Below are 24749 nucleotides of genomic sequence, written 5' to 3' on the forward strand. Positions count from 1 at the left end.
TATTTATTTGATTTGAATCTGTCAAATTTCACAATATTTCTCTTAGAATTTATTTATTTCAAATACCATCTTTCTTTCGTTGAGATCCATCTTTTCTTTTCGTTGGCCAATTGACTAAAAAGTCAACAATTCACAGCTAACATAAGATAAAGGGGGGGGGGTCCCTTTTTACAAGAACTATCAATGCCACCGACACCCTGCACCAACAAAAGGGTGTGACATTGACCTCACCCTTGACCTTAAGCCAAGGGGATGACATTGTTTTGTAGTGATTTCTGTGTATTTTCGTTTCCTGTCATGTAGGAAAACAAATGCAGTTTTTAAAAATTAAGAAACAATTTTTCTCAGCTATTATAAATACTTATTTATTGCTATTTTTGAACGATTCAAAGAGAATTCCTTCTATAGGTTCTGTATGTGCCAATTAAATAAACAAAAGATTGAACGTAATTTATAAAAAAATAAAATGGCTATTTTAATTTTTTGGCTTTTCATTTTTTTTTTATTAATTTAATATTTTCAAGTAAAAGAAAACATTTATAAATTCTTATTTAAGTATTTTCCAAAGTAAATAAGGGATATATAATTATTCGAGTTCTCACAGTTGAAATTTTCTGAAAACGTACTTAACAAAAAAAGAAATGCTTGATAATTATAAGATGAAGGCAAATGTGGGGGGGGAAACCCCACACATTACGAAGATTGTAGTACGGAAGATCTTGTACATAGGTGAAAGAGAAAACTAAGAACAAAATTGTCAGATATGTTACATCCAGAACTTTCGTAGCGTTTCTTAGCGTATTTTAAAGTTTGTTCAATATTTGGTTAATTTTCGAAAAAGAACGAACATCAAAATAAAGTATCTGCTCAAAAATTTAAAGAACATTATTTATAGAATATCGGATCTGAATTTGCTGATGGTACATTTTAAATTCTACATGTCGCAACTTCTCGATATAAACGAAGAAAAAATAGTACCTGCAAAGAATTCTTATGAACTGATTTATGGTAATATGGTACAATCAAATTTCCCGAATGTAATGGCTGTGTTGAAAATTTACAAATGCTTAAAGGTCAAACATGCACAAAACTAAAGCTGCTAAAAAGTTATTATAGTTTGTCGATAATTCAAGAATGTCTGAAATTTCTAGCTATCATGGCCAATAAATATGATATGTGAAAAACTTTGATTTCCAAGATTTAAAGAATACGTGAAATACGTTTAAAAGAATACGTGAAAAACAAACTGAGGTAGGTTACAACATGTGAGATTGTGTTTAGTATAATAATAAAAGATATAAATATAAAATATGAATTGTTTTATAATTCTATCATGTAATGTTTTAAATTTCAAAGTTTTGATACCTTTTTACTAAATAATATATTTCGATTTTGGCACCTTTACTAAAAGATACAGTTTTGCACCTTTACTAAAATAAAATATTTCAATTTATTCTAACATTTTTTTTTTTTTTTTTGCTTAAAAATTCTTAATGAAAAATTTTTGAGTCAACAATTTTTAAATAGCTTTAAATTATTATTTTAATAAATTTAATAACTTAATTTTAAACTTTAGTATTAATTAATTAAAGTAAGATAATAATACTAATTTAATTATTTCAATATGCATTTTCACTTAAAAATATTTAGATACAAATATACAGTTGAATGAAAAACTGAATATATATATATATATATATATATATATATATTCCTCTCCATGTGCGCTCTGTAAATATTGTAATGAATTTGATGAATCAAAAAAAAATGTCAATAGAGAAGGAAATCTTTTATTCGAAGATAATTTCCTCCATAAATTATGTTTTTAGTTTAAGGTGACCATTCGTACCGATTTTACCAGTACAGTACTGGTTTTCAGGGCATAAGTCCTGGTTAGTCATTAAAGAAAAACCAGTACACGAAAAGTACTGGTTTTAGATTAGAAAATATTAAAACAAAAAAAGTAATAAAATAAAAATAATAAAATTAGAACTGGCAATTCTGATAATTCCATGTGATATCGTCAGGTGTCGCATAAGCAGGACCGCCACGAGTAGGTGGATTGAAATTTTTAAAGCCTTTAAAGAAAATGATGTGTCCAATAATATTGGCAAATTGGTAGAGTATTGCCTGTGTATGCCAGGAACTAATGCACCGACCGAACGGGATTTTCCTTTATTAAACAACATCTGGACTAGTAAGAAAACCCAACTGAAGTGGAAACTTTGAAATCCTTGTTGATTGTCAAAAATAATTTAAATGCAACCTGTATGGAATTCTATGAAAATATATAGGAAAACAAAAATTTGTTAAAAGCAATTCATTCCTCAGAAAAATATATAAAAAAAAAACTAAATTAAATAATTCCTTATGTTTTATTATGTTATTATATTAGGTATGGCTTATCATGTTATGTTATGTTTATTATGTTTTATTTTTATATTGTAAAATCATATTTTAGTTTTCACATTTCTTGTGTTTAAATAAACGCAACATTTTTTGATATCTATAAGTTTTTTATTTACTTAGGTATACAGGTTGGCCGTTGGGTGAATTTTTGAAAAAAATTTATAAAATTTGGGCGTGGCTGGTCAAAATTCATATTGTCCTGGTTCCAGGTTAAAAAAAAAAAATGGTCACCTTATTTTAGTTTCGACAGGGGCACAGCATCCCCGATAAGGAACTTTACCCCTTCTGAAATACCGTCCCTCCTATACTCCCTATGCAATGTATCCCTTTATATTCAAGCTTCGATATCATCACAACATAAAAATAGTTATTGTATTTCAGTACACAAAAGAAATTTGGTGGAATCGAGCACGAAACTGCGATGCGTTGAGTATGTAATTTGTATTCTGCAAGCTTTAGATGATCCAAATATCACGCTTATTTTAGGTAATGAATAAAAAATTATTGCGAAAGTATTTTAAAACTTTCGATGATAATTGGTGCGTTTACACTGCATTTTTTTTTGAGTGAAGACCCTGATAATTATCTAGATTTCGGGAACTCGGCATCAATTTTCGTGTTTTTCTGAAAAAATTTGTTTTTCGTATATTCTTCGTGGAATTCCTACATTGCCTAGGTTTATCAAATAACTTCTGACTTTAACTGCGGACTTTAAACCATATCTTAATGTATTCTGGTAAAGCAGTGCAAAGAATTATTACGAGGGCAGAGGAAGGTTCATGAGTAGAATTAGACTTAACAATAAAAAATTAAATTCTTTATCATTATTATGCTGTAGTTTATTAGACAATTGTACCAGCCGAGTTTGAGCTGAATATAGAAGATTAAGAATATATATGTGGCATTTTACCAAATAACATTGGTAAGAAATGGGGTTTCAATTTTTTTTTTTTTTTTTTTTTTTGTCTAGTTTTAAGAATTGGAATGAGTACACGGGGTCCAATGTTGTCAAGACAACTTTCCCTTATCTTGTGAACTTTATATTCGGAATGTTTTTGTGTCTATTGATACGTTGCTTAATATTGCTTTGAATAAGGAATGATGAATCTGTTCGAATTTTAGAGATATATATATATATGTCGTGCACAATTATATGTGGATCATTTCATATTACCTTTGGATATACTTTCATATTACCTATCTAGATAATAAGTTCGTTAGTGGATTTTCACTTTAAAAAATTGCCTTTTGAGTGAGGATGCACATTGACGTTGTAGCACCTTGCATTACTGAAAAAACAGAAAATTTTGAATGAATTGAGTTCAACTGTATAAAAATTAAACAGCTTCAATAAATAAAAAAAGAATTAAGAATGATATATATATATTACAGAATGAGCACTCTAATCGGGATCCAACACTTAATTTGTAATTAGTTAGAATTAGACACATAATATATCTAATAGGAAGAATGGTCTAAATGAAACACAGAATATTTTATGTGGGTGTGATGGGTTTTAATGCATCAGTCCACTTGGATTAGTTTAATCTTTTTATTCTTGATTAACAAATGAGAATTCAATGATGAAGGGATTTATATTACATGAAGATGGACAGTTGATGTTCAAAGGATCTTTCCCACTTACGCGTGGTACACTGGCATTCCAGTTTCGGCCTTTTTTTAGAGTATCATGTCTTCTCGATTTCCGGTCGCACCCTTCTCGGCAAACGTCCGTTCTCTCCTCTCGGCTAGTGAACTCTGCCCTCTGACTATCACCGAAAGAACGCAGAGCGCCCTCTCGTGGAGTTAACTTACCACATTTATGCATTTTGAGTCTCTACATGTTCTGATGAATTTTATATTTTGGTACAAACTCTCGGTTCTATGAATCATATTTAGTAAAATATTCTTGTGTTACTAAAAATCTAAATCAAAAGAAAGAAAAACTTTAATGCGACTAAAAGTAAAAAAAAAAAAAAAAAAAAAAAAAAATTTTTTTGAATATTGCCATATTCTGAAAACGCACGATTTTAGAAAATTCCAGTGATGGTTTCGAGAAAGATACGTACACCAGCGCTCGAGTTTCTCTAAGACTGACAAACTTAAAATAATGTGAATGTTAATTCTTCAAAAATACTAATATTCAAAACTTCATAACTCGGTCAGATTTGATAGGTGAAGATTGAAACGTTTTTTTTTTGGGGGGGGGTTAAAACTTGGAGTATCAAGAACCTTTTTCTGAATATGATTCTTTAGACCAAAGCACTGTATAAAATTTAGACTTCCTTTTAAAAGTATAACTGTAAATTTAATTTTACGACAAATTGATAATCTTATGAATTAATAATTCTTGGAGATATTGCATAAATTTAATAAAAATTAATTCACATAAAACTTTAATGCTGATTGATTTAATGCCTCATAACTCGTACGGCTGAATCATAATTTCCTGTACTAATAAAAAATTGGTTTGATTACATCAAAAACGTTTCTGCATTAATAAGCTTAACTACTTAACGCCTAAACCCGAGTACGATTCGGGTACGAATCACTGGCAACTTTGTGCAATCACGAGTTCAGCTCGGGTACCTAAAATTTTATGGTTCCACTTCTATGCAGCAACGAACGTAGCTCGGACATATACGTAAAATATAGAATCTGTAATAAATTATTAAGTTTTCATGAAAAAAAAATGCACGTTAATGAACAGAATGGCACAAGGCTTCTGTAATCGTATAAATTATATACCTGTCAAAATTCGGAGCTTAAAAATATTATTACTGAGCATTCATCCCATCGAATCACTTGGTCACCAAAAGTCGGCTAGTGTTTAATAAATTCCTATTTAAATAAAACAGGATTTTCGGGGGAAAAAAAAAAAGAAAAGAATTATAGGTTTTTTTTTTTTTTTTTTTTTTTTTTACAGAAAAATGACACAATAGACTATTAACTTGTCATGTACTTTTAATAACAGAAATTATAAATTAAGAACATTCATGTCATTAAATAAATACAGCATACAAAAATTAATCTCAAATCATATATATATTATACATTTTACTATACATGCCAGGAAAAAAACACACACAGCAATAATGGAGCTTATTTCAACCAACCCACAGTTTCTAAATTACATAATCTAATTATACACAACTTTGAAGGCTGTTTATTTCGGAACATTCTCTTTTTTGAATTTGCAGACAAGTTTTAAAGCAAATTACCTGATGATAATAAAATATATTTAAATACATTGAAGGACAACACAAATTAACAAACAAACAAAAAAATCTTTTGCTAGAAAATATGATTGCATTCCCCCACTCGAGAAATTAGGGGGAAAAAAAGGTGAGGGGGTGGCTGCAGAAAATTAATTAGCAATGAGTCTCAATAATGGAGAGGGAGAATTAAAAATATAACTGTCAAGATTTGATACTGAGGATTAAAATATAATTGTAAAAGTTAGGGATTGATATGAAGCAAAGAATCCAAAAATTTAAATAAATAAATAAATAAAAAATTGCATATATTAGGGTGTGTGCATATTATAAATATATATATACACAAAATTCAAATGTTAGATAATTAATCATGGAGAAACTGGATATTTTTAATTGGAATGAGTTCCATTTTACCTATAATTCAATAATATTGTTACAGAAATTTTCCAATTCATTCTAAAAATCAATGTCATTTTGATTGATTTTTATTTTTAGTCACAATTACTACAGTTATTTCATTGAATTCACTGGCAAGAAATATCTGAAACAAAACCTATATTTTGATTAGCATTTCTAAACAATGCATTTCAAAATTATTAGTTATATTTGATTGAATTACACTGACACTATTCTTTATATCAGAAATGATCTTTTCCTATTTCTCTTCAAAATTTAAACTTACTACTGAATGTAATTTTGAATTAAAAGAGTTATTTCAATATAATAATAGTTTTAGTTAACCTTTACATGAAGTTCAGAAATACAAATTGGGCAACTAACTTCACTAAAAAACTGTCGCTAATAAATTCAACATTAAGACAGAAAAACAGTCACAATGAATTTTCGATGGGGGAAGAGGGAAATCATCTTTTTTTTTTTTTTTAAGTTCGAAAATTATTTGTTAAATATCTCAAGACACAATATCTAGCACAAATACTGCATAAAATCAAGAATGTGATACATTCATATCAGTAATAAAATTTATATTTGCTTTATTTCTACAAATCTAAAGAAAAAAGTGATATATAAAAAAAATTGCAACATCTACACAGTTAATGCAGTTTACGCATATTCTTTTCCTTACAAGTAAAGAATATACGTAAGATTAAATTTATTTAATGGTCATTTGTGAACAGAATGATACTAAGAAAAGTAGAAATATCTAATGATATTTCTGAATGACAATAGCACCTTTGCTTAAAGCATCAAGTATATATTTTTTTGTTCTTTAGAAAGAAAAGTTACTTATTTTCAGACATATACTCATTGCAAAAGAATGAAGAAGAAAAATTTGGCTATAAAATGTTTGCATCAAATAACATTCTAATATTAAATACATAAGTGTCTATTTTTCAAAAAATCTATTACAACATTGGAGTAAAATCAAAATTTACAATCATATTATTGTAAAAAAGTTAAGTAGTATGCATGATTTATCTAACATCTAACCAAATAAATGAAAAATTATAGAAATCTGATTTACTGATAACAATTTCAAATGAATATGTCCACCACTAAGCTGGAAAAAAAATGTTTAAAAAATGACACTAACAAAAATACATTTTAGATTACCTTATACATTTCCCCCTTAAAATTGCATTTAAAATTTAATATGCCCTTTTCAAAAGTTTAATTAATAAAATTAGAAATGTTATTCATCTTACTTATGCAAAGTACATAAATACTGATAATGCAAGATAATAAAATGCTTCACATGACATATGATCAAACTCTGAAAGCTATATATTTTGCAAAAGTTATCTTTGTTGGCGTTTCTTTGAGACATAAATAGTGTCTTTACATATCACATTACATAGTTAAATTCATTATGTCAGGTATGATTTACATTTCACTTTATCAAACAGCTAAAAATAATTTCTTCTGCTGACATATTTACAAAACAGTAAATGATCTCAATATTCTAAACGTACAGATTGGAAGTTTGCAACTTTGAATACTAATTTGATCAGAATTTGCCATGCAATTAAGGGTTAGTTATTTTTATTTTTCACTCTTGTAAATTAAAAAGGTTTGGAGAATGGAGTGCCAACTCAGGTTTTCATTAGCACAGAATGAAAAGAATATAAATTAAAATAAGAATTATAACCATGATAATTTGTTTTTCTTTTCTATATTAAAGTATTAAACTATTTCATCAAAGATGTAAAAAACAAAGATAATAAAAATTTTAATGTTTATTTTTAAATATGTCACCTCTAAATTTTCAATATCCTTTTCAACCAATTTAAAAATATTAGATAAAAATATATTAAACATTTTCAATATAAGAGAAAATATACATTATTTCTTTCTTAAGCAAGAAAATGTTCTTATGATGGCACATTAACAAATTTTGAATTGACATGGCAATTGAGGAAGGGAGGGGAGAAGCTTTCACAAAGGTATGCCAAAATAATTTTACATAGCTATCACAATACACACATTGTACATACATACATACATAGAAACATCTTAAGTGTTATATAGGATTTTATGATTTTGCAAGTGAACATATAGAGCGAACAGATATGTCCTTACATCACATATATTTAAATAAAATTAAATTGATGAAATATTTAATTAATTCATAAATATTTTTCACAGAGCCATTTAACAAAAATATTATTAAAATGCTATAAAAAAAAGACAATATGTGAACACAATAACAAAAATGAGCTCATGCTAAACAAAAGTATAATTAGTACAAAAATGATACAATATGTGATCATTCAAAATAGTAATCACATCTTTTGAATAAAAATTTAGATACCACTGAAATCACTTATTGTAAAGGGGAAAAAAAAAGCTGCATTTTTATTTAATGCAAATAGCTAATTTCGAAAATGAAACAATAAATCTACTGTAACAGTACATTAATAAAATATAGAGGATAACATTAGTACACTAGAACAGCTTGTGCCAGATTTAGTAAATCTGAGTCTGCAATTCAAACTGATATAAAAAAATATTTTCTTATCATGCATTCTATGCTAGATAAGATCATCTACAATTTAAAATACTTTTAAAACCAAAATAGAATTTCATTAAAAAATCATTCATAAATGCAATTCTTAGTTAGATTAAATGTTTTACAAGTCAATGAAAAGATGAAATTATTCATACTAAATTGCCTTGAAGGAATAAAATTCTCATCATAAATTCAAGACAGTTAAATGAGTGATACAATAATAATATTTTCTGAGCTAAAATCAGTCAGATAAAACACCTGATAGTAACTCATTTTCAATGGAAGGGCTTGATTCTGTTATTTTAATTCCCTTTAAATTTACATGGTGGGTTTTTTCTCTAAAAATGAATTCCTTTTTCAATACACAAATGAAAGTGCTTATCAAAACTTTCTATAATGCAATCTATCAAGTAACATCTTTGAAAATCTTTTTAAAATGTGTGTGGAATAAATCTAAAATAATAGGTGTTTAAATCATTAGTGAACGATTCTGGTAATTATTTCAATACAATTTAGAGGACATAACTTGGAAAAGGATATAAATATCTTTGTAAATTATATGTAATCACAATATACATAAACTATACAGTATCCACAGACTAAATTTTCAATAGTTCCACTGCTTTAAAAAATTAAACAATAAATAAGGAACATGTGCAGAAAATTATGATTTTTATTTAAAAAGGTTAACACTGGCCATACTTGTCAGTACTTATAAGTACATAAAATCTTCAAAAATGGAAATCAAAGTTTTTATAGATATAATACAAAGCAGGAAAGACTTTTATAAATAAAAAGGAATTAATAAAATCATGCAATGAATGAAATAAACTTTCTTTTCAATAAGTAAAAAGGATTTAAAAATTTTAAACAATCACATGCATTATTTTTAATTATCATAACTTAAGAAAAAAAAATTAGAAGAATAAAAAGTCACACCAACTGAACTTATACAAATTAAATATCAATTTATTTTTGAATCAAATTTATAACATAACCAACACTCAAACAAGCAGTGAAATATACTAAAAATTTCTTCTATCTTGCATTTAAACAATTAAATTAGAACCAGTAACTACTACCTTCACTTTGAAAGGATATCCATTGACAAAAATGTGATGGTGTTAAAAATAAAAAATTGCACTGTGAACTGATTTACACTAAGCCCAAGATGAACTAGTGTACCACAAAAAAATTAAACATGCTTAAGACAACGTGATAACAATCATTTGCAAACACTATTTATTCCCTTGGTATTTAGAGGACCGTGGAATGTTTCAAGCTCCTATTTGCAAGATTTTTATGCTGATTTTGAGTGTCCAAAACATGATATATTTACATAAAACTACAATAAACCACTGTCTGATTGTGTAGAACTGGAAGTCTCTTGTCACACTCTAAAACTAAATGGGAAGTAACACAAATTAAAAAACATTTCTTCATTATAATCCTGGGTTGGCATTCACGCCTCGAGACCATTCACACTTTTTTTAAAATATATCTTACAAGCTGTCTTGATGCGACTTACACATTCTGCCAGAAGATTCCTCTTGTTAAATATATCACAAAAGTCTTTTGTTATGGCCACAGACCAGCCACAGCTTTAGCTGTAGGGTTTCCCTTAGTTGATGCCTAAGGTGAGTGGCAATTAGTTAAGAGTGAAGCTTGCTTCCGAACGAAGGGCTATTATAAAAATGTACTTTAACCCTGAGGCACAGTAGTTTGAGTGATGGGCAACTTATTTTATTTATATTTACACCTTACGGCCTCTTTTGCAGCCATTATGAGGTCATAAAGACTTGCTAAGGGTTGAGCCAACTTCAGGAAGGGGTGCTGAAAAATGATAACGGAAGAAGTAAGCATTATGCTAGCAATATTTTCAATGAATGAATATGATAAATAAAAGTCAACAAAACAATTCATTATCTTTACAAAGCACTTTCAACAAATAAAAGAAATTACAATTAAATAAACATATTATAAACATAATCTAAATATAAATTTGAGATTCAAGTAACAATCTCACTATTAATATGATTATTGGGATGAATATGAAAATACATAATAAAGAGAAAATTTTAAATATAAATAAAAATACAAGATTTTTTTTTAAAGCAAAATAAGCACATAACATTGACAACTATGGAATAATACTAAATTTAATTATCATATTATGGAGCACCCAATTACTATCATTAATCAAACAGTTCTCTATACTTAATGTAACTTTTCAAAAATGTAGACTTGTATGTATTTTTTAAAATTTTGCAAAGAAAAATAAACAAATAATTAAAATTTATCTTGCTATTGCAATTTTTTATTAAGTTTAAGTCCTAGTTCCATATTTAATGCCGAATGTTGATTTTTATTGTTTAACAGGCAAATACACATTTTGTGAGCAACAACAATACATTGACAAGGCTAAAAATAAAGCTAATAGAGAGAAAATGTAACTAACTTTGAGTAACTCATCAGCAGTGCTACGATTGTCTACATCCACCTCTAGGCACTTGTCAAGGAAGTCCTGGAAAATTGGAGAGATTTTGTCTTTCTCCTTAAGCTGGGGCTTGCCATTAGTGGCAATCAGATACAAGGCCTAAAAAAAGTATAAGAATTCATACAATTAGATCAAAACTAATTTAAAGTATTCAAAAGCTCAATGTTTGAGATGTGTATTATAATGACAACCACAAAAACTATTTTCTTAATATGAATCTTAAATTAAGCAATTTTTAATTTAAGATAAAGGAGAGAGATCTCAATGATTTATTATTCTTCGAAAAGAAATTTGTGATTATTACTTAGATAATATATATATATTTCAATTTTACAGAATAAGTAGTTTTTTGAATAAGATAATGATGGATGTATAATATTAACTACAAAAATAAAGAATACAAAATTGATCATTTCATGTCAAAAAAAAAAAAAAAAATACACATATGAATCTAAAATCTATCAAATGATCACAAGACCTACTTGTAATAATGAAAATTACAAGCAGCAGATGGTTAACAACAATTAAAAATACAGTTAAGATTTCCTTTATGCTTTTTGGTATTTAATACAATTAATACAAAAACTATTTAAAATTTTTGATATAAACATAAGGAATGGATTTCATGCTACATCTTCTTACATGTTTGCACTACTGCATAATCCAGAAAGAACAACTACTCTATTAAATACTATCACATATCTGTTAAAAAAAAACTTGTTACTCTTTGGAGTAACCTTCTGTTGTTTCAGATTCACTAAATGCACATTTCACTTACATGTTTAACTATGATAATGTCTTACAAGAAAAAAATAGTATGTGATTATGTTTAAGTAAGTGACAAGGCAAGTTTAAGATGAAATTTCAGAACTGTTAAAATTCTTTCAGCAATTTTTAAAAAATATAAAACTTTAAACTAGAAGCAGAAACATCTTAAATTATTAATATATCATAGCTGGAACATTAATTTGCTAAAAAAGAAGTTACAAATTAAAGCATATTAACAAGCAAGCTCATTATAAAATAGGGGAAAAAAAAAAACCCATTGATTTATAATTCTATTAAATACATATTCTTATGAAATATTTGTACAGACTCAGGTAACAGAATACAAGAGCATCTTAGAAAAATAAATTTAACTAACTCTGAGTGGGCTTTCATGCATGTAGGGAGGGTCTCCTTCTATCATTTCAATAGCCATTATTCCTAATGACCAGATGTCCACCTTTGGTCCATACTGTTTTCTAGTAACAATTTCAGGAGCCATCCAATAAGGAGTTCCTACCATAGTTGTTCTCTTGCTCTGCTCTGGAGAAATCTGAGCACAGAATCCAAAATCAGCTGCAAAGAAAAAAAATATATATAACTGTATCATTATATTAAAGAAAAACAAGGCAATTTTGAAAACAGAATAAGATTTATTTTTGACTTGAATTTTTCTAAAAGCCACCCACTAAAGAGAAATTCATACAACTTTTGGTTATGAAAACAGTCGTGAAAAAATAAATACATGGAACACTACATATCAAAATACTATATATTTAACAAATAAGTATGTAATAAAAATGCAGGGGAAAAAAGTTCCACAATAATAGTAATAAGATAAAATTTTGAAAATTTAGCATTAGTCAAGATTTTGAAAATTATTTAACATAATGGAAAATCAAATTCAAAGATTCTTACATCCATAAGCAAAAAAAGCTCAATTACTAATATAATTTACAATATTTAGATAAAAAATGCTTCAATAAAATAAATGCATTTTCAATAACTGAATACAATGCAGCAATAAAATACAGTTGAATAATTCATTGTTACAATTTAGAGATGGATTTCTCATCATAGAAATCTATACAATGAAAATCACATTAAAAAAAAAATCATTGTCATTTGAAAGGAAGGAAAACAATTACGTAAAAATAGAAATAAAATAGACAATTATATATAGATATATATATTCATTTTAATAGACAATAATTTCTTTAAAAAATGCAAAAAAGTAAAAAAAAAACCAAGGCAAATTGAGGAAGGAAATGAGGAAAACTGAGAGAAGTAGCTAGACTAATGAAATAGGTGACATCCCAAAAAGGATTATTACTGCCAAACAATATGAAACTTAACTTTTATCCCTGAATATTTCCTCTCACCTATGATGTAACATTTTATTTAATAAAATCATTGTTGTTTCAAAAAAAAAAAAAAAAAAAAAAAACCCTAGGCAAACTTAAGTATTAACTTTTATCAGATGCTAGATTTTTATTGATGATTTAAATGACAAACTACTTCTATAACTTGAGAGGCAGAATACAATTATTGTAAGTTAAAAGTCTATCACTAATCTAACTTTTATTAATAACTCCATTTTAAAACATATTAATTCATTAAATAATATTTAATAAAATGATATCTTTATTTGCTAAAAAGTATTAAATATCAAAAAAAAAAAAGTAAAATATTTTTTTCTTGAAATATATATTAAAGATTTAACAATATTTTTGAAAATTGAAATCTATATTCTTCACAATTATCATTCTATTAATTCAAAGAATGCAACAAATGCATTATTACAATGAATTACTTTTCCATGAATTTTTTCAACATATAACAAATTAAATAATTCATTCTAAAAAGTTTATTAAAATATTCTATTCATTAATAAGATTTCATACAAATAATAATCTACAATAACTTACTAAGTTTTATGCTTCCATCCAATCCTAGCAAAATATTGTCACTTTTAATATCTCTATGTATAATTTGATTATAATGTAGAAATTGAAGTGCCTGAAGAACCTAAAAAATGTAAGAAAGATTTGAGAATCAATAGTGAAAAGAAAAATAAGTTGGAGGAGGGTGCTAACAATTCTAAATTAACATTATTAAATGTTACAAAAAAAAAAAAAAAGACCATATTAATGAATTAGAAGGAAAGAAAGAAACCCAGATATGAATAACTTAAATAGCACCTGGTAATAATAAATTTTTGAAAATGTTACTATAATTTTAAAATATTTAACTTAAAAATATGTTTATGGATTTTGAATGGTAGTTTTATCTAGGAATGCAATAAGACTGTTTCATTGATAGAATACAAATTTAATCAAATAATATTTTTTATTGATTTATTTTTTCAACAATTCAAATTAATGTGAAATTTGACATTTTAAAGTAATATTACAAAGATCATTTATTAATTCCAAACATTTTTCAATTTAATACTTGGCATTTATTTTAAATTCAGCAAAATCAAAATGACATTTTAATATAAATGTGAAGATTTAAATGGCTTAAAAAAGTTCATAATACAAAGTAAAACTTGCAAATGAAAGAAAATATTTTCAAATAATATGGAACTACCTCTCTACAGACTGCAGCTATCTGGCCTTCTGCCATACATGTTTCTGTTACTACATCTGTCAAAGAACCACCTGGCAAATACTCCATTATTACCTGTAATATTACATTTAAAACACAATTAAAAATGAGTAATATTTAGTAAAGGCATATTTCATCTTAATTCTTCCCCAGCAATCCTGTACATAAATAAAGATTTAAATAGATAAAAATTTCAAAATCAAGAATTAAGATATCAGATAAAGCCATAGGAAATGTGTAATAAAAACAAAAGAAAAAAAATGCACTTGTGGATGCTTAAAGCAATTGACTTTAGTTTAGGTGTAATTTTAAGTCTTGGTATATAGTTACAGAATCTTCAAGTTTCAATAAAAAATTATCAAAACACAATATCAAACAGCCTAGAAAGACATTTAATATGGCTTTTAATAAATTTTTATCAACAACGTTACAACTGCATATTTCAATTTCATTAATGTATGAGCATAATTTTTAATGAAAATTATAAACGATTTGGAATACACAACAATGAATTAAAGATAAAAAGTATTCATGGAAAATAAAAATTCTGCAATAATTTGGTAAAAGTATAAGGAAAAATATTTTCTTTTTTTGATTGCTCATTTTATATTTTCACTACCGGATAGAACTTCAGCAATAAAAAGATATTCTTTTAAATTATGCAAGCACAGTAAAGAAAATATAAATGGATCTTAAAATCTTAGATAGCTGGTAAATTGCAAACACCAATCAAAATGGTTTACAAAATTTTCATTTAAATAATGATAAAAAGAATATGAGATATATGTATTAAAATAAATATAATACAATAGTACAATAATTTTTCTTGCTTTTAGGAGATTATTGATAATAAAACATAGTTCATACCCATAATTCTTCCCCAACTATATAGCTGTCAAGGTAATTGACAATATTAGGATGTTTGTTCTCTCTCATAACTAAAATTTCATTCACTATGAGCTCCTTTTTGGGTTGTTGAGGCAAATTCATTTGCTTAATAGCAACTTCCATTCCTGTTGCAGATTCAATGGCAGTATACACAGTGCCTGACGCCCTGAAACATAAAATTTCCACATATAAAAACTTTCCGGAAATATATATATATATATATATATATATTGCATTGTTTTTTTTTTCATTATTTTTAAAACATTAAAACAAATTATTTCTGTATTTCCAGAAAACTTTTTTTTCTAGCCAAAGTAAAATATTTAATTAAAAAAAAAAAAAAAGACAAAGAAATTAACAACAATGAAGATGTTTCGTAAAGTTTTGCAGTTCAACCTATAATGACTTCAAAGACACATAACTTAGCAATAGATTAATTAAGAAGACACAACTCAAATCAAGAAATACAATTATAAATAAGCATAGGTAGTAATGCATAAAAGCAAAAAATCTGTTAAAAATAAAGGAGAATGTGTCTGATATACTATAAACAGATAACTTGTTTAAAACTATCAATATAGACACAGACTGACATTTTTTTTTTTTTTTTTGAAATTTTGATTTGATTTTTGGTGGTGTTTTTTTATAACTTCAGACAATATAATTGCACAATTTAATGTGCAATTTCTAACCAAACTTAATTTTTTTAAGAATGTTTGTGTATATCTTTTTCATTTGCAATGAATTTCAAACTGCTTTCATCATTTCATCAAATATCTGATGAAACTATTTTACTTTTATGAACAATTTATCTGATGAAACTATTTTACTTTTATGAACTATTTATCTGATGAAACTATTTTTTATTTTACTTTTATGAACTATTTATCTGATGAAACTATTTTATTTTTTTATTTTACTTTTATGAACTATTTATCTGATGAAACTATTTTATTTTTTTATTTTACTTTTATGAACTATTTATCTGATGAAACTATTTTATTTTTTTTATTTTACTTTTAAACACTTTTATAAATTTAAAAAAAAATCTTGCTTATATTTCCATATTTTTTTACTAATGCTATAATGAATCTTTGCATATTGATTTTTATCTTACTCTTTTTTTGGTGAAATCGAAAAACATATTTCAAAGTATGTGAAGAAATAAATCTGGTATGTTGAATGACTGCACTTTCAGTTTTAATACAGCATGTTTTAAAACAGCTAATATGGTAATGGACAAGCTCAAATAACATACATAAATTGTATCACACCAATTAAAATAGGAATCGACAGCATGAAAAATAAGAAAGTAAAGTTAAAGTACTTTAAAACAACTTTTAATCAGATGTTAGACAATACAGACAGTGCGAAGTTTGACACATAATTCCACTAAGAAGGTTCACGGACATAAAGAGCATAGGTGTAAGGCAACAAAATAGCATTATTTAATTTTTTTTGTTACAATTTCAAGTTTAAAAATTTTCTACAAAAGGAAAATTAAAGAATTTATTGAAATCAAATACAACCAATACTTCAGGTAAACAAATAGTTCACCAAAGATAGTATATAATTAAAAATGGGAGAAATGATCAAATTACATTTTTTTTCAACAAATCAGTATTTGATGATTTCTATTGATATAGTCATAAAAAGCAATCTAAAATATTTTCAGATTCCATTTCTGAAAAACAGTATTCTATTGAAACAACTGAAATACAATACAACAAAAGCTAAACTTTTAAATATCTCATAGAATCTGTATAAATAAGATTCTAAATATTAATTTAAAAACAAAAATAATTCAAACAATAAAAAAATTAATTTCTTACCCAACTCCTATTCTTTCCATTTTTGTATAACGTCTGTTAGGATCTCCCACAGATACAATGCTCCTAATTTTGTCCATAATTTCATCTTCAGTCAATTTCTTTTTTCTAGTCTTCACAGTACTTGTTGTTGTGGGAGCAGGTGTCATTGTTGCTGGAGCATTGTTATTATTTGCAATATCTCGTTTATCATATGCTAAGGCTTCATTCTTAACTTCTTCATCAATAGGTTTTGTATACTGAAATAATAACATGATTTTTTAAATTTATATCTGAAAAATAAAATTAAATCAAAATTGAAATTAAAACAATGTCAAATAAAGATGTAAATCCGTAATGGGCAAGAGTTATGATATTTGACTTTAATTTGAAGTTGTAATTGAATTGGTGGATTTGAGTAAGATTGAAATAAGGCAAGGTCAAATTTAAGGTTGAAAACTTTTAGCCTATTCCAAAGTCTAATATCAAGACAATAAATGAATAAATAAATAAAGAGTTTATTTACTACTCATTTCTAAATGAGTAATCAGATAAGAAATAATAACTTCAGTCTCAATAATTTTATTTTTATTATTTGCAAATGGGACACAATATAATATCAAGACACACACAAAGCATCTTCCACACAGCAGTCCTCTCTTTTTCTGTCATGTTTCCCCTCTCATTTCCCATCCTTGTCCGGTGACTAATTTTCTCACCAGGCTCTCAGAAGGTTTGTCAATGCCTTACAACGAGAATGATATTCTCAATATATCTGATTTTAAAATCACATCTTAAAGGATATAAAATTTTTTCAAACCATACAGTTTAGAAAAATACATAAACAATTTTTCTTAGTAAAATTATTTAGCAAAGTCTTGAGGTAAAATACTTTTTACAAGAAGTATTTTAATTTGTATAAGTTCAAGCTACTTTTTTTAAAAATTTTTTAGAAGTTATTTAAAAAATAATTCTAATTATAATCTTTAAAACAAGTACATTTCTCACTTGTTTTTAAAATAAAAATATTTTTAAAAACATTTAGTTTGTCTAAGAATATAAAGTTTACTTCAAATATGAACTTACAATTGACTTTGTTTTTTCAGGTCTAGCTGCTACTGGAGGTGGAGGGGCTTCTGGTTCATCTTCTTCCTCATCTTCCGGTGTTGTTGGTGGAGTAGGTTCTGGTTTCCTTGTAGGCTACATAAAAGGCAGACAAGGAGAATAAGAGAGATTTACTATTATTTTTACAAGTTCATTGACAAAAATTTTATAATATATAAAAATGACCCATTTTTAGTTTAAATAAGCAAGTTTAATTCATATAGTCAAAATACCACTTTTTGTTATATATTACAATTTATTTTTTTTATCTGTGACATTTAATATACCTGGAAAATCTTTTAAATATTGTAATGTTTAAAAGCAACAAGTATACGAGGATTCACTCATTCCATTATTTTTACAATAACAGATTTATAATTAAATGTAAATGAGAACAACAGCTTTTCCATAAATATAAAATTTATTATTTATAACATCATAGCCTTATTAAAAAATTAGAAAATAACTTCTTGACTTTATATGTAAACATATTCAATTAAAATACTATTAAAATCCAATTGTTTTTAAAGTATTTTTTAAGTTTTAATGCAAAACATTCTCCATTAATAGAATATTTCTTGCAACAATAAAAAATTGGTGGGTATATACCTTAAGAAATTCATGGATAAAAGAATTCATGTTAAAGATGCAATGGTATCTGATTATTCTGAACAACAGTAAGATTATTGAATGGTCATCATTTTTACTGTTTTCATGTATCTAAAATCTTCAGAATGATCTCGCTTCATATTCTTTCTCTTATTTATTACATAGTATGCTCTTAACAATATATGAAATATATTTCTGCTAAAGTAGAATAAAAAAAATTTTAATACTGAGAAAAAAAAGTTTTCATTTATTAGGCTTCAGATAAGCTTCATTCTTTTAAAGATTTTTTTTTTTTTTTTTGAAAATATACTAATTAACACATGTACACACGCAAATACGCACAAGCACACACACATGTCAGTAGAAGATATGTGCTTATTTAGATGAGTTTTTAGACCATCAATCATACAGTTGATTGTCACAGATTTACTCATGAAAGTAGAGCAAAATCCGATGCACAGTAGCAGAGTGTTTAAGAATTAAATAATGTTACCTTCAAAAGGATTCACCCCTGTTCATACTAATTATCATAAAATTAAAACTGAACAATAATTCCACTAACAGAAAAATAAAGCATTTAAAATCACAAATGAAAAATGGCTGACATAACAAATAAAAGGAATACTAAAAGAAACAGTAACGGCAAAATTGCATTAACAACACACCAAGCATGGTGGGAAAAAAAAAAGTGTCTGCATAATAGCAGAATGCTTAACTATTTTGTAGCATATAGAGAAAAGTGGCCTTTACTACCAAATTTTTTCTTTAATGAATAAAAAGAAAAGAATTTCATAAATTTTAGGAGCAATTGATTTCAAATTCTTTAAAACATATGAGAAAAATATTATGATTATAATTTTTATAAAAAGTTACACCAAAAATATATATCTTTAATACATCAATTAATAAATTTAACTTAATTTATTGTGTTTGGTTACCTTAAAATTCAGAAGCATTTTTTTATTAAAAGGGGGAGATATACAAAATAAATAAATACACGAATAAAAATGTTTAAAAAATGGCAATATTGTCCATCTGATACTTTGAAAATCCCATAATTTAGCAAAAGATCCATATTTTTAACAAAATCAATGTTGCAGAGCAATTAACAAAAAGATGAATGATCTCTTTCACATTTGATTGTTTCAAATTTTTCAATAAATTTACATATGTAAATCATGAATCCATGGCACAATCCCTCATTACATTCATTGACAATATAGCTGTTTACTGCAACATAGCTTTAAATACTATGTCTATATTTCTTCTTTAATCAAATTGAGTAGATATTTATTGAACTAATGGGGAAAATTTAAGTTCTATGAACTACTTGTGTGCCCCTTTTAAAAAATAAACAGTATTTTATTTTTAAAAAATAGCATTAACAATTATATTTTGTCTGTGTCTTCTAGTGTAGGTACATGGCAGTGAATTAAACTCACAAAAGATATTTCAAACCATAACCCATGCACACACTGAAAGAAAGAGACAGAAATTTTAGTTCCATACTTACAGACACAGGAAGTGGAGAAACAACTGCATTTATGGCATATTTGTCGGCTAAATAGCTAGGTCTTGGAGATGGGTCCCCTTAAATTAAATAGAAGTTAATATTTACTAAAAAAAGTATTTATTAAGTATGTAGCAATTATAATTATAAGTATTTTAATTGTAAAAAGAAATACCAATAAAATGCAAGATTTCTGTAAAATAATAAAAAGGTAGAAATTTAATTGAGGCAATTAATCATTAGAACATTGGTACTAGCTTGAAACCTTTACAATCACTTAATGTTGTTGTCAGTGTTGTGTATAACTTGTTCCCAGAGAAAAGGAAATTAACAAAATCTCAACAAAAGAAAGAAATCTCAATTCTGCATTAGTGTGATTTGCCCTTTTTAAAAATTATGGAGCATTTTAGATGCAAAATGGCTTCTTTATATCTTTAGATTTATATCATATCAAAAAGGCTTAAACCTGAACAGAGGAGGAAGGGGGGGGGGAAACCCTTGATACTTTATTAAATTATTCCAGATATTTTTGTAGATAGATTTCTTTATCACAGCCATCAGAAGAACTGGTACAGCTTCACGTATTTTACAACTTCCTGATTGTTGGAATAAGTAATTCAGAATGTTATTAATTACATCAAGGAGTTATAAATATTTTGAATTAAAAATTTTATCAGCTGTAATCACATGATTGTCTCTAATAAACTTCCAACTCTTATAGTATATTAAAGTTGCTGAAACTCCAACTGAATTTTTGTTTGGTATCTTTTTATAAAACAAGCCAATTTCTTTTAGATTAAAAAAAAAAAAAATAGAGTTGCACCAATCTATATTTTTTGAAATAATAAACAAACTTTCAAATTACATATTAGTAATAAATCCTTAGTAATCATTGTTTCAACAAAAATAATCTTGCCCTTCCTTATACTAAGATAAAGATTTTATTAAAAATACATCTGTCCACCATAAAATATCCTACATAAGATCTGGAAGCCTTAATAAATTAATTTTTCTCTCCAAACATTAAACTTATTCTCACTAAAGATCTTTATTTAAAAAAAAGTAATTAAAATTATTATGATCATATTCTTTTACATGTATTTTAATAAGTCTTACAACTTAAAGACAGTTCAGAAAGAAAATCATATAAGATATAATAGACAGAAATTTATTTATGTACTTAATTAAAAAAAAAAATAGCTTCTAAATTATAATTTTTAAAAATGTGACACCTACTTGGCTGCCATATTGTTGCTATGTCAGCTTGAAAATGAATTATTTTTATTAATTATTATTAATAATTATAAATACATAAATTTATGTAAAACATTAAAATTTAAACCAATCAGAGAAAATTTCACTAATGAAGATAAGCACAATTTTTAGAAAATAAATTTGTAGATACTTTAAATAATACATTAAAAAAAAATTATCACAGTGAAAACAGCATTAAATAAAAACTGTAGATATAAGCAATAAAGAAAACAATATATCCAATGTTGTACTTCTAAATCTAATAAGTAATTTAAACAAAGTAATATGTTCCTTTAAATTTATTTAATAAGACACTCATTACATAGATAATACAAATTAATGAAATTTAAATTGAAACTACATATTGAAAGAAAAACATAGAAAGTTTGAAATATATTTGAATACCTGCAGCAGAAATAATTATGCGTAACAGTCCATCAAAAAAGTATCTACACACTGTTTGTTATTCTGAAACTGTTCATTATACAATAAAACTGTGCATACCTGTAGCAGTAAAAATTTATTCTCTATAAATATATGAAATATTTTTTTTTCATACAAGAGAATATTCTCATATCTATATAAACTCAAACTACCCCCCCCCTCCTCCAATAGTATCAACTAATTTCAAATACATATCCATACCTTCCAGATTAAAATAGCTTGAAAGCAAAGGATATTTTATAATTTTCAGACACATGGGTATGAGCAAGAAACAAATGAAATTTTCAGTTTCTAATAATAATTGTGAATCCCTATTTTAATTCAAATATTTCAAGATACAGAAGAATCTCGCTTAATGAGCATAATTTGGGAATAAATTGTATTGTGAAGCAAAAGTCAAGTGAAACCACTTTTTCATTGATTCAATGTAAAAAGGATAATGTGCTTCATTTTGACAAAAATACACAAACAAATTTATAATATAATTTTTTATTTACAATATATGCTTCTTCGAAAGAAAGAAGCATATATAGTTAGAAGACATATTTAATAAGACATAGCATTATCATCAAATAAATTTGCAGCATGTATAGTTATTGCTAGAATTGGATCACATTTTATATGCAATTTAGAATTCTTTATTCTTTCATCATTCCCCGACCCTTTCTTTTCAGTGAAATGCTGATACTATATCAAGGCAGGTATCTCCTCCTCTCCTAGCAAAATTATCCCCCCAACTTTGTGCTGTAATACAGAATGCAGCTATGTGTTATACTTGTGCTTAGATATTTAAATATTTATCTTTAATATCACATTTTAAAACTATGATGCTTACAAAGGCGTCTTGCATTTTTTAAAACAATTATTTATATATTATACAGTTCACTTTTAATACTGAAAATGAAAAAATTGTCAATAAACAAACAAATACTTAGTACTATCAGAACAATGCCAACATTCAGGATAACTCAATAAATTGGCAACTCCGATTTCACATATATCTAAGGCTCTAAATGGGAATTTTAACATTGGTGACATTGAATCTTATTTGATGTCATCAATATGGTTGCAATAGTACATAAGTAGCCAAACCTCAAATACAGACTGATAGCTGAAACATGCAGAATTCTGCATTTTATTTATTTAACATTCTTTTTTAATTATGTTTCATCATTCATTATTGTGAACATTGTGAACTTTTTCTTAAAAAAAATCTTTTCTAAAGCAAAATTAAAGCATTAACAACTGAAATAAAAAATGGAATGAAAGAAAGAATATAGTGAGAATAGAGTGAAAGAATATAGTGTTATGTTAGCATATATTGAAACAGCACCTAAATCTTTTTTTTTTTTTGTATATTCCAGTTATTTCAAACCACTTTGTCTAAAATTTCATATCTAGGAATTTTTTATTATTTAAAACCATTTAAAAGATGAAAAAATGGGGACTGCTTTTGTAGAAAATTTAAAGATTATGCATATATCAATAAGTGAATGGCTCCTTCTCTGAATATATTACACATTTTAATACATTTTTTTGCATATTTTTAAAGAGGGCTTACATCCAAGGTGAATTACGTATTTTCTTGAATCTAAATTTTATATATAATAAGCAATATGAAATGACCAGACACTTTTTTAATGGATTGCATGGCAAAATTCCAATTAGAAGAAATAAGTTTTTTCACAGGTATTTTTTAATTATAAAATGGCACATAATGACAAAATACAGTGAAAACTGCCAACAGAAACATACAATTGTAAGAAGACAATTTTAATGCATACACAATAAGTATTTAAGTAAGATGTATGAAGTAAAAAAATAAAAATAAAAAAACCCGAAATTCAGTTTAAAAGTTACTGTTGTGCCTTATGAACTAATGAACAATAATTATCTAGCTTATTTCATAAAAAAAATCAAATAAGATACTCATTTTCTTACCAAATGTTTTATTCATGGTCATATATTTGGACTCCTGTTTCTCTTTGGTACTAGCATCATACCAATTCAGAACATCCAAAACTGCTTGTGGATTTTGCTTCTGCTCTGATTTGGTAATGTTAGAACTCTGCAATAATCTGGCCCATGATTCTGGCATGCCCTGAAAAATAAAAACTCTTTCATAAGACTTGCCAAAAGATGTTTAACATAATCATTACAATCGACAGCATTTCATTTATTTAAACTTGTACTATATTTTTTAATAAGAAACATTTGCTTCATTTGTCTTTTCAAAGTCTAATAATTCAATGAGAATAATCAAAGCTTTGAAAATAGATTACATAAAAATAAGGTAGCTAGCTTAATTCAAATATAAAAAAATATAAGCAACAGCTACGTCTAATTTTAACAAAGAAAAGCTCAATAAAAAACTAATTAATTTAAAAACTAAAACTATATTCGTACAAATAAGCAACAAAAAAGTGGCAAAAAAAGATGTAATGATAAGTAATCCCCACTGTTTGAGTAAATATGTAATATTTAAAGTAAATTTGTGAGTAAAAAAAAAAAATCATATAGATGAGGAAAAATAAATATAGAAATTAGATTCCTTCTTAATATTTTCAGGCAAATTAACATAAATTAGCATTAAACAGGGATAAGTTAATAAATTAAAGATTATATATTAAGCAGAAATATAGAAACATTTCACATGCACTAACTG

General features: G+C 26.2%; 1 protein-coding gene across 2 annotated transcripts in view; it reads right to left on the reverse strand.

The window, feature by feature from the left end:
• Positions 1–8758: 8758 nt before the first annotated feature.
• LOC129963047 (serine/threonine-protein kinase Pak-like) overlaps positions 8759–24749 on the reverse strand; it is a 33971-nt gene continuing 17980 nt past the window's right edge. The window contains exons 5-15 of one of the 2 annotated variants that reach the window (XM_056077064.1): positions 24026–24185; positions 21623–21649; positions 20390–20466; positions 18250–18363; positions 17188–17423; positions 15335–15521; positions 14450–14542; positions 13786–13885; positions 12237–12433; positions 11054–11191; positions 8759–10428 (exon numbers count right to left, since the gene is read on the reverse strand). In XM_056077064.1, coding sequence (XP_055933039.1) covers positions 10339–10428; positions 11054–11191; positions 12237–12433; positions 13786–13885; positions 14450–14542; positions 15335–15521; positions 17188–17423; positions 18250–18363; positions 20390–20466; positions 21623–21649; positions 24026–24185 — 1419 coding nt within the window. In that variant the 3' untranslated portion in view covers positions 8759–10338. The remainder of the gene's footprint in view (positions 10429–11053; positions 11192–12236; positions 12434–13785; positions 13886–14449; positions 14543–15334; positions 15522–17187; positions 17424–18249; positions 18364–20389; positions 20467–21622; positions 21650–24025; positions 24186–24749) is intronic. The other variant, XM_056077066.1, reaches the window with a different exon arrangement.

Source organism: Argiope bruennichi, chromosome 3 (genome assembly GCF_947563725.1).
Source record: "Argiope bruennichi chromosome 3, qqArgBrue1.1, whole genome shotgun sequence".
Classification (NCBI taxonomy): Eukaryota; Metazoa; Arthropoda; class Arachnida; order Araneae; family Araneidae; genus Argiope; species Argiope bruennichi.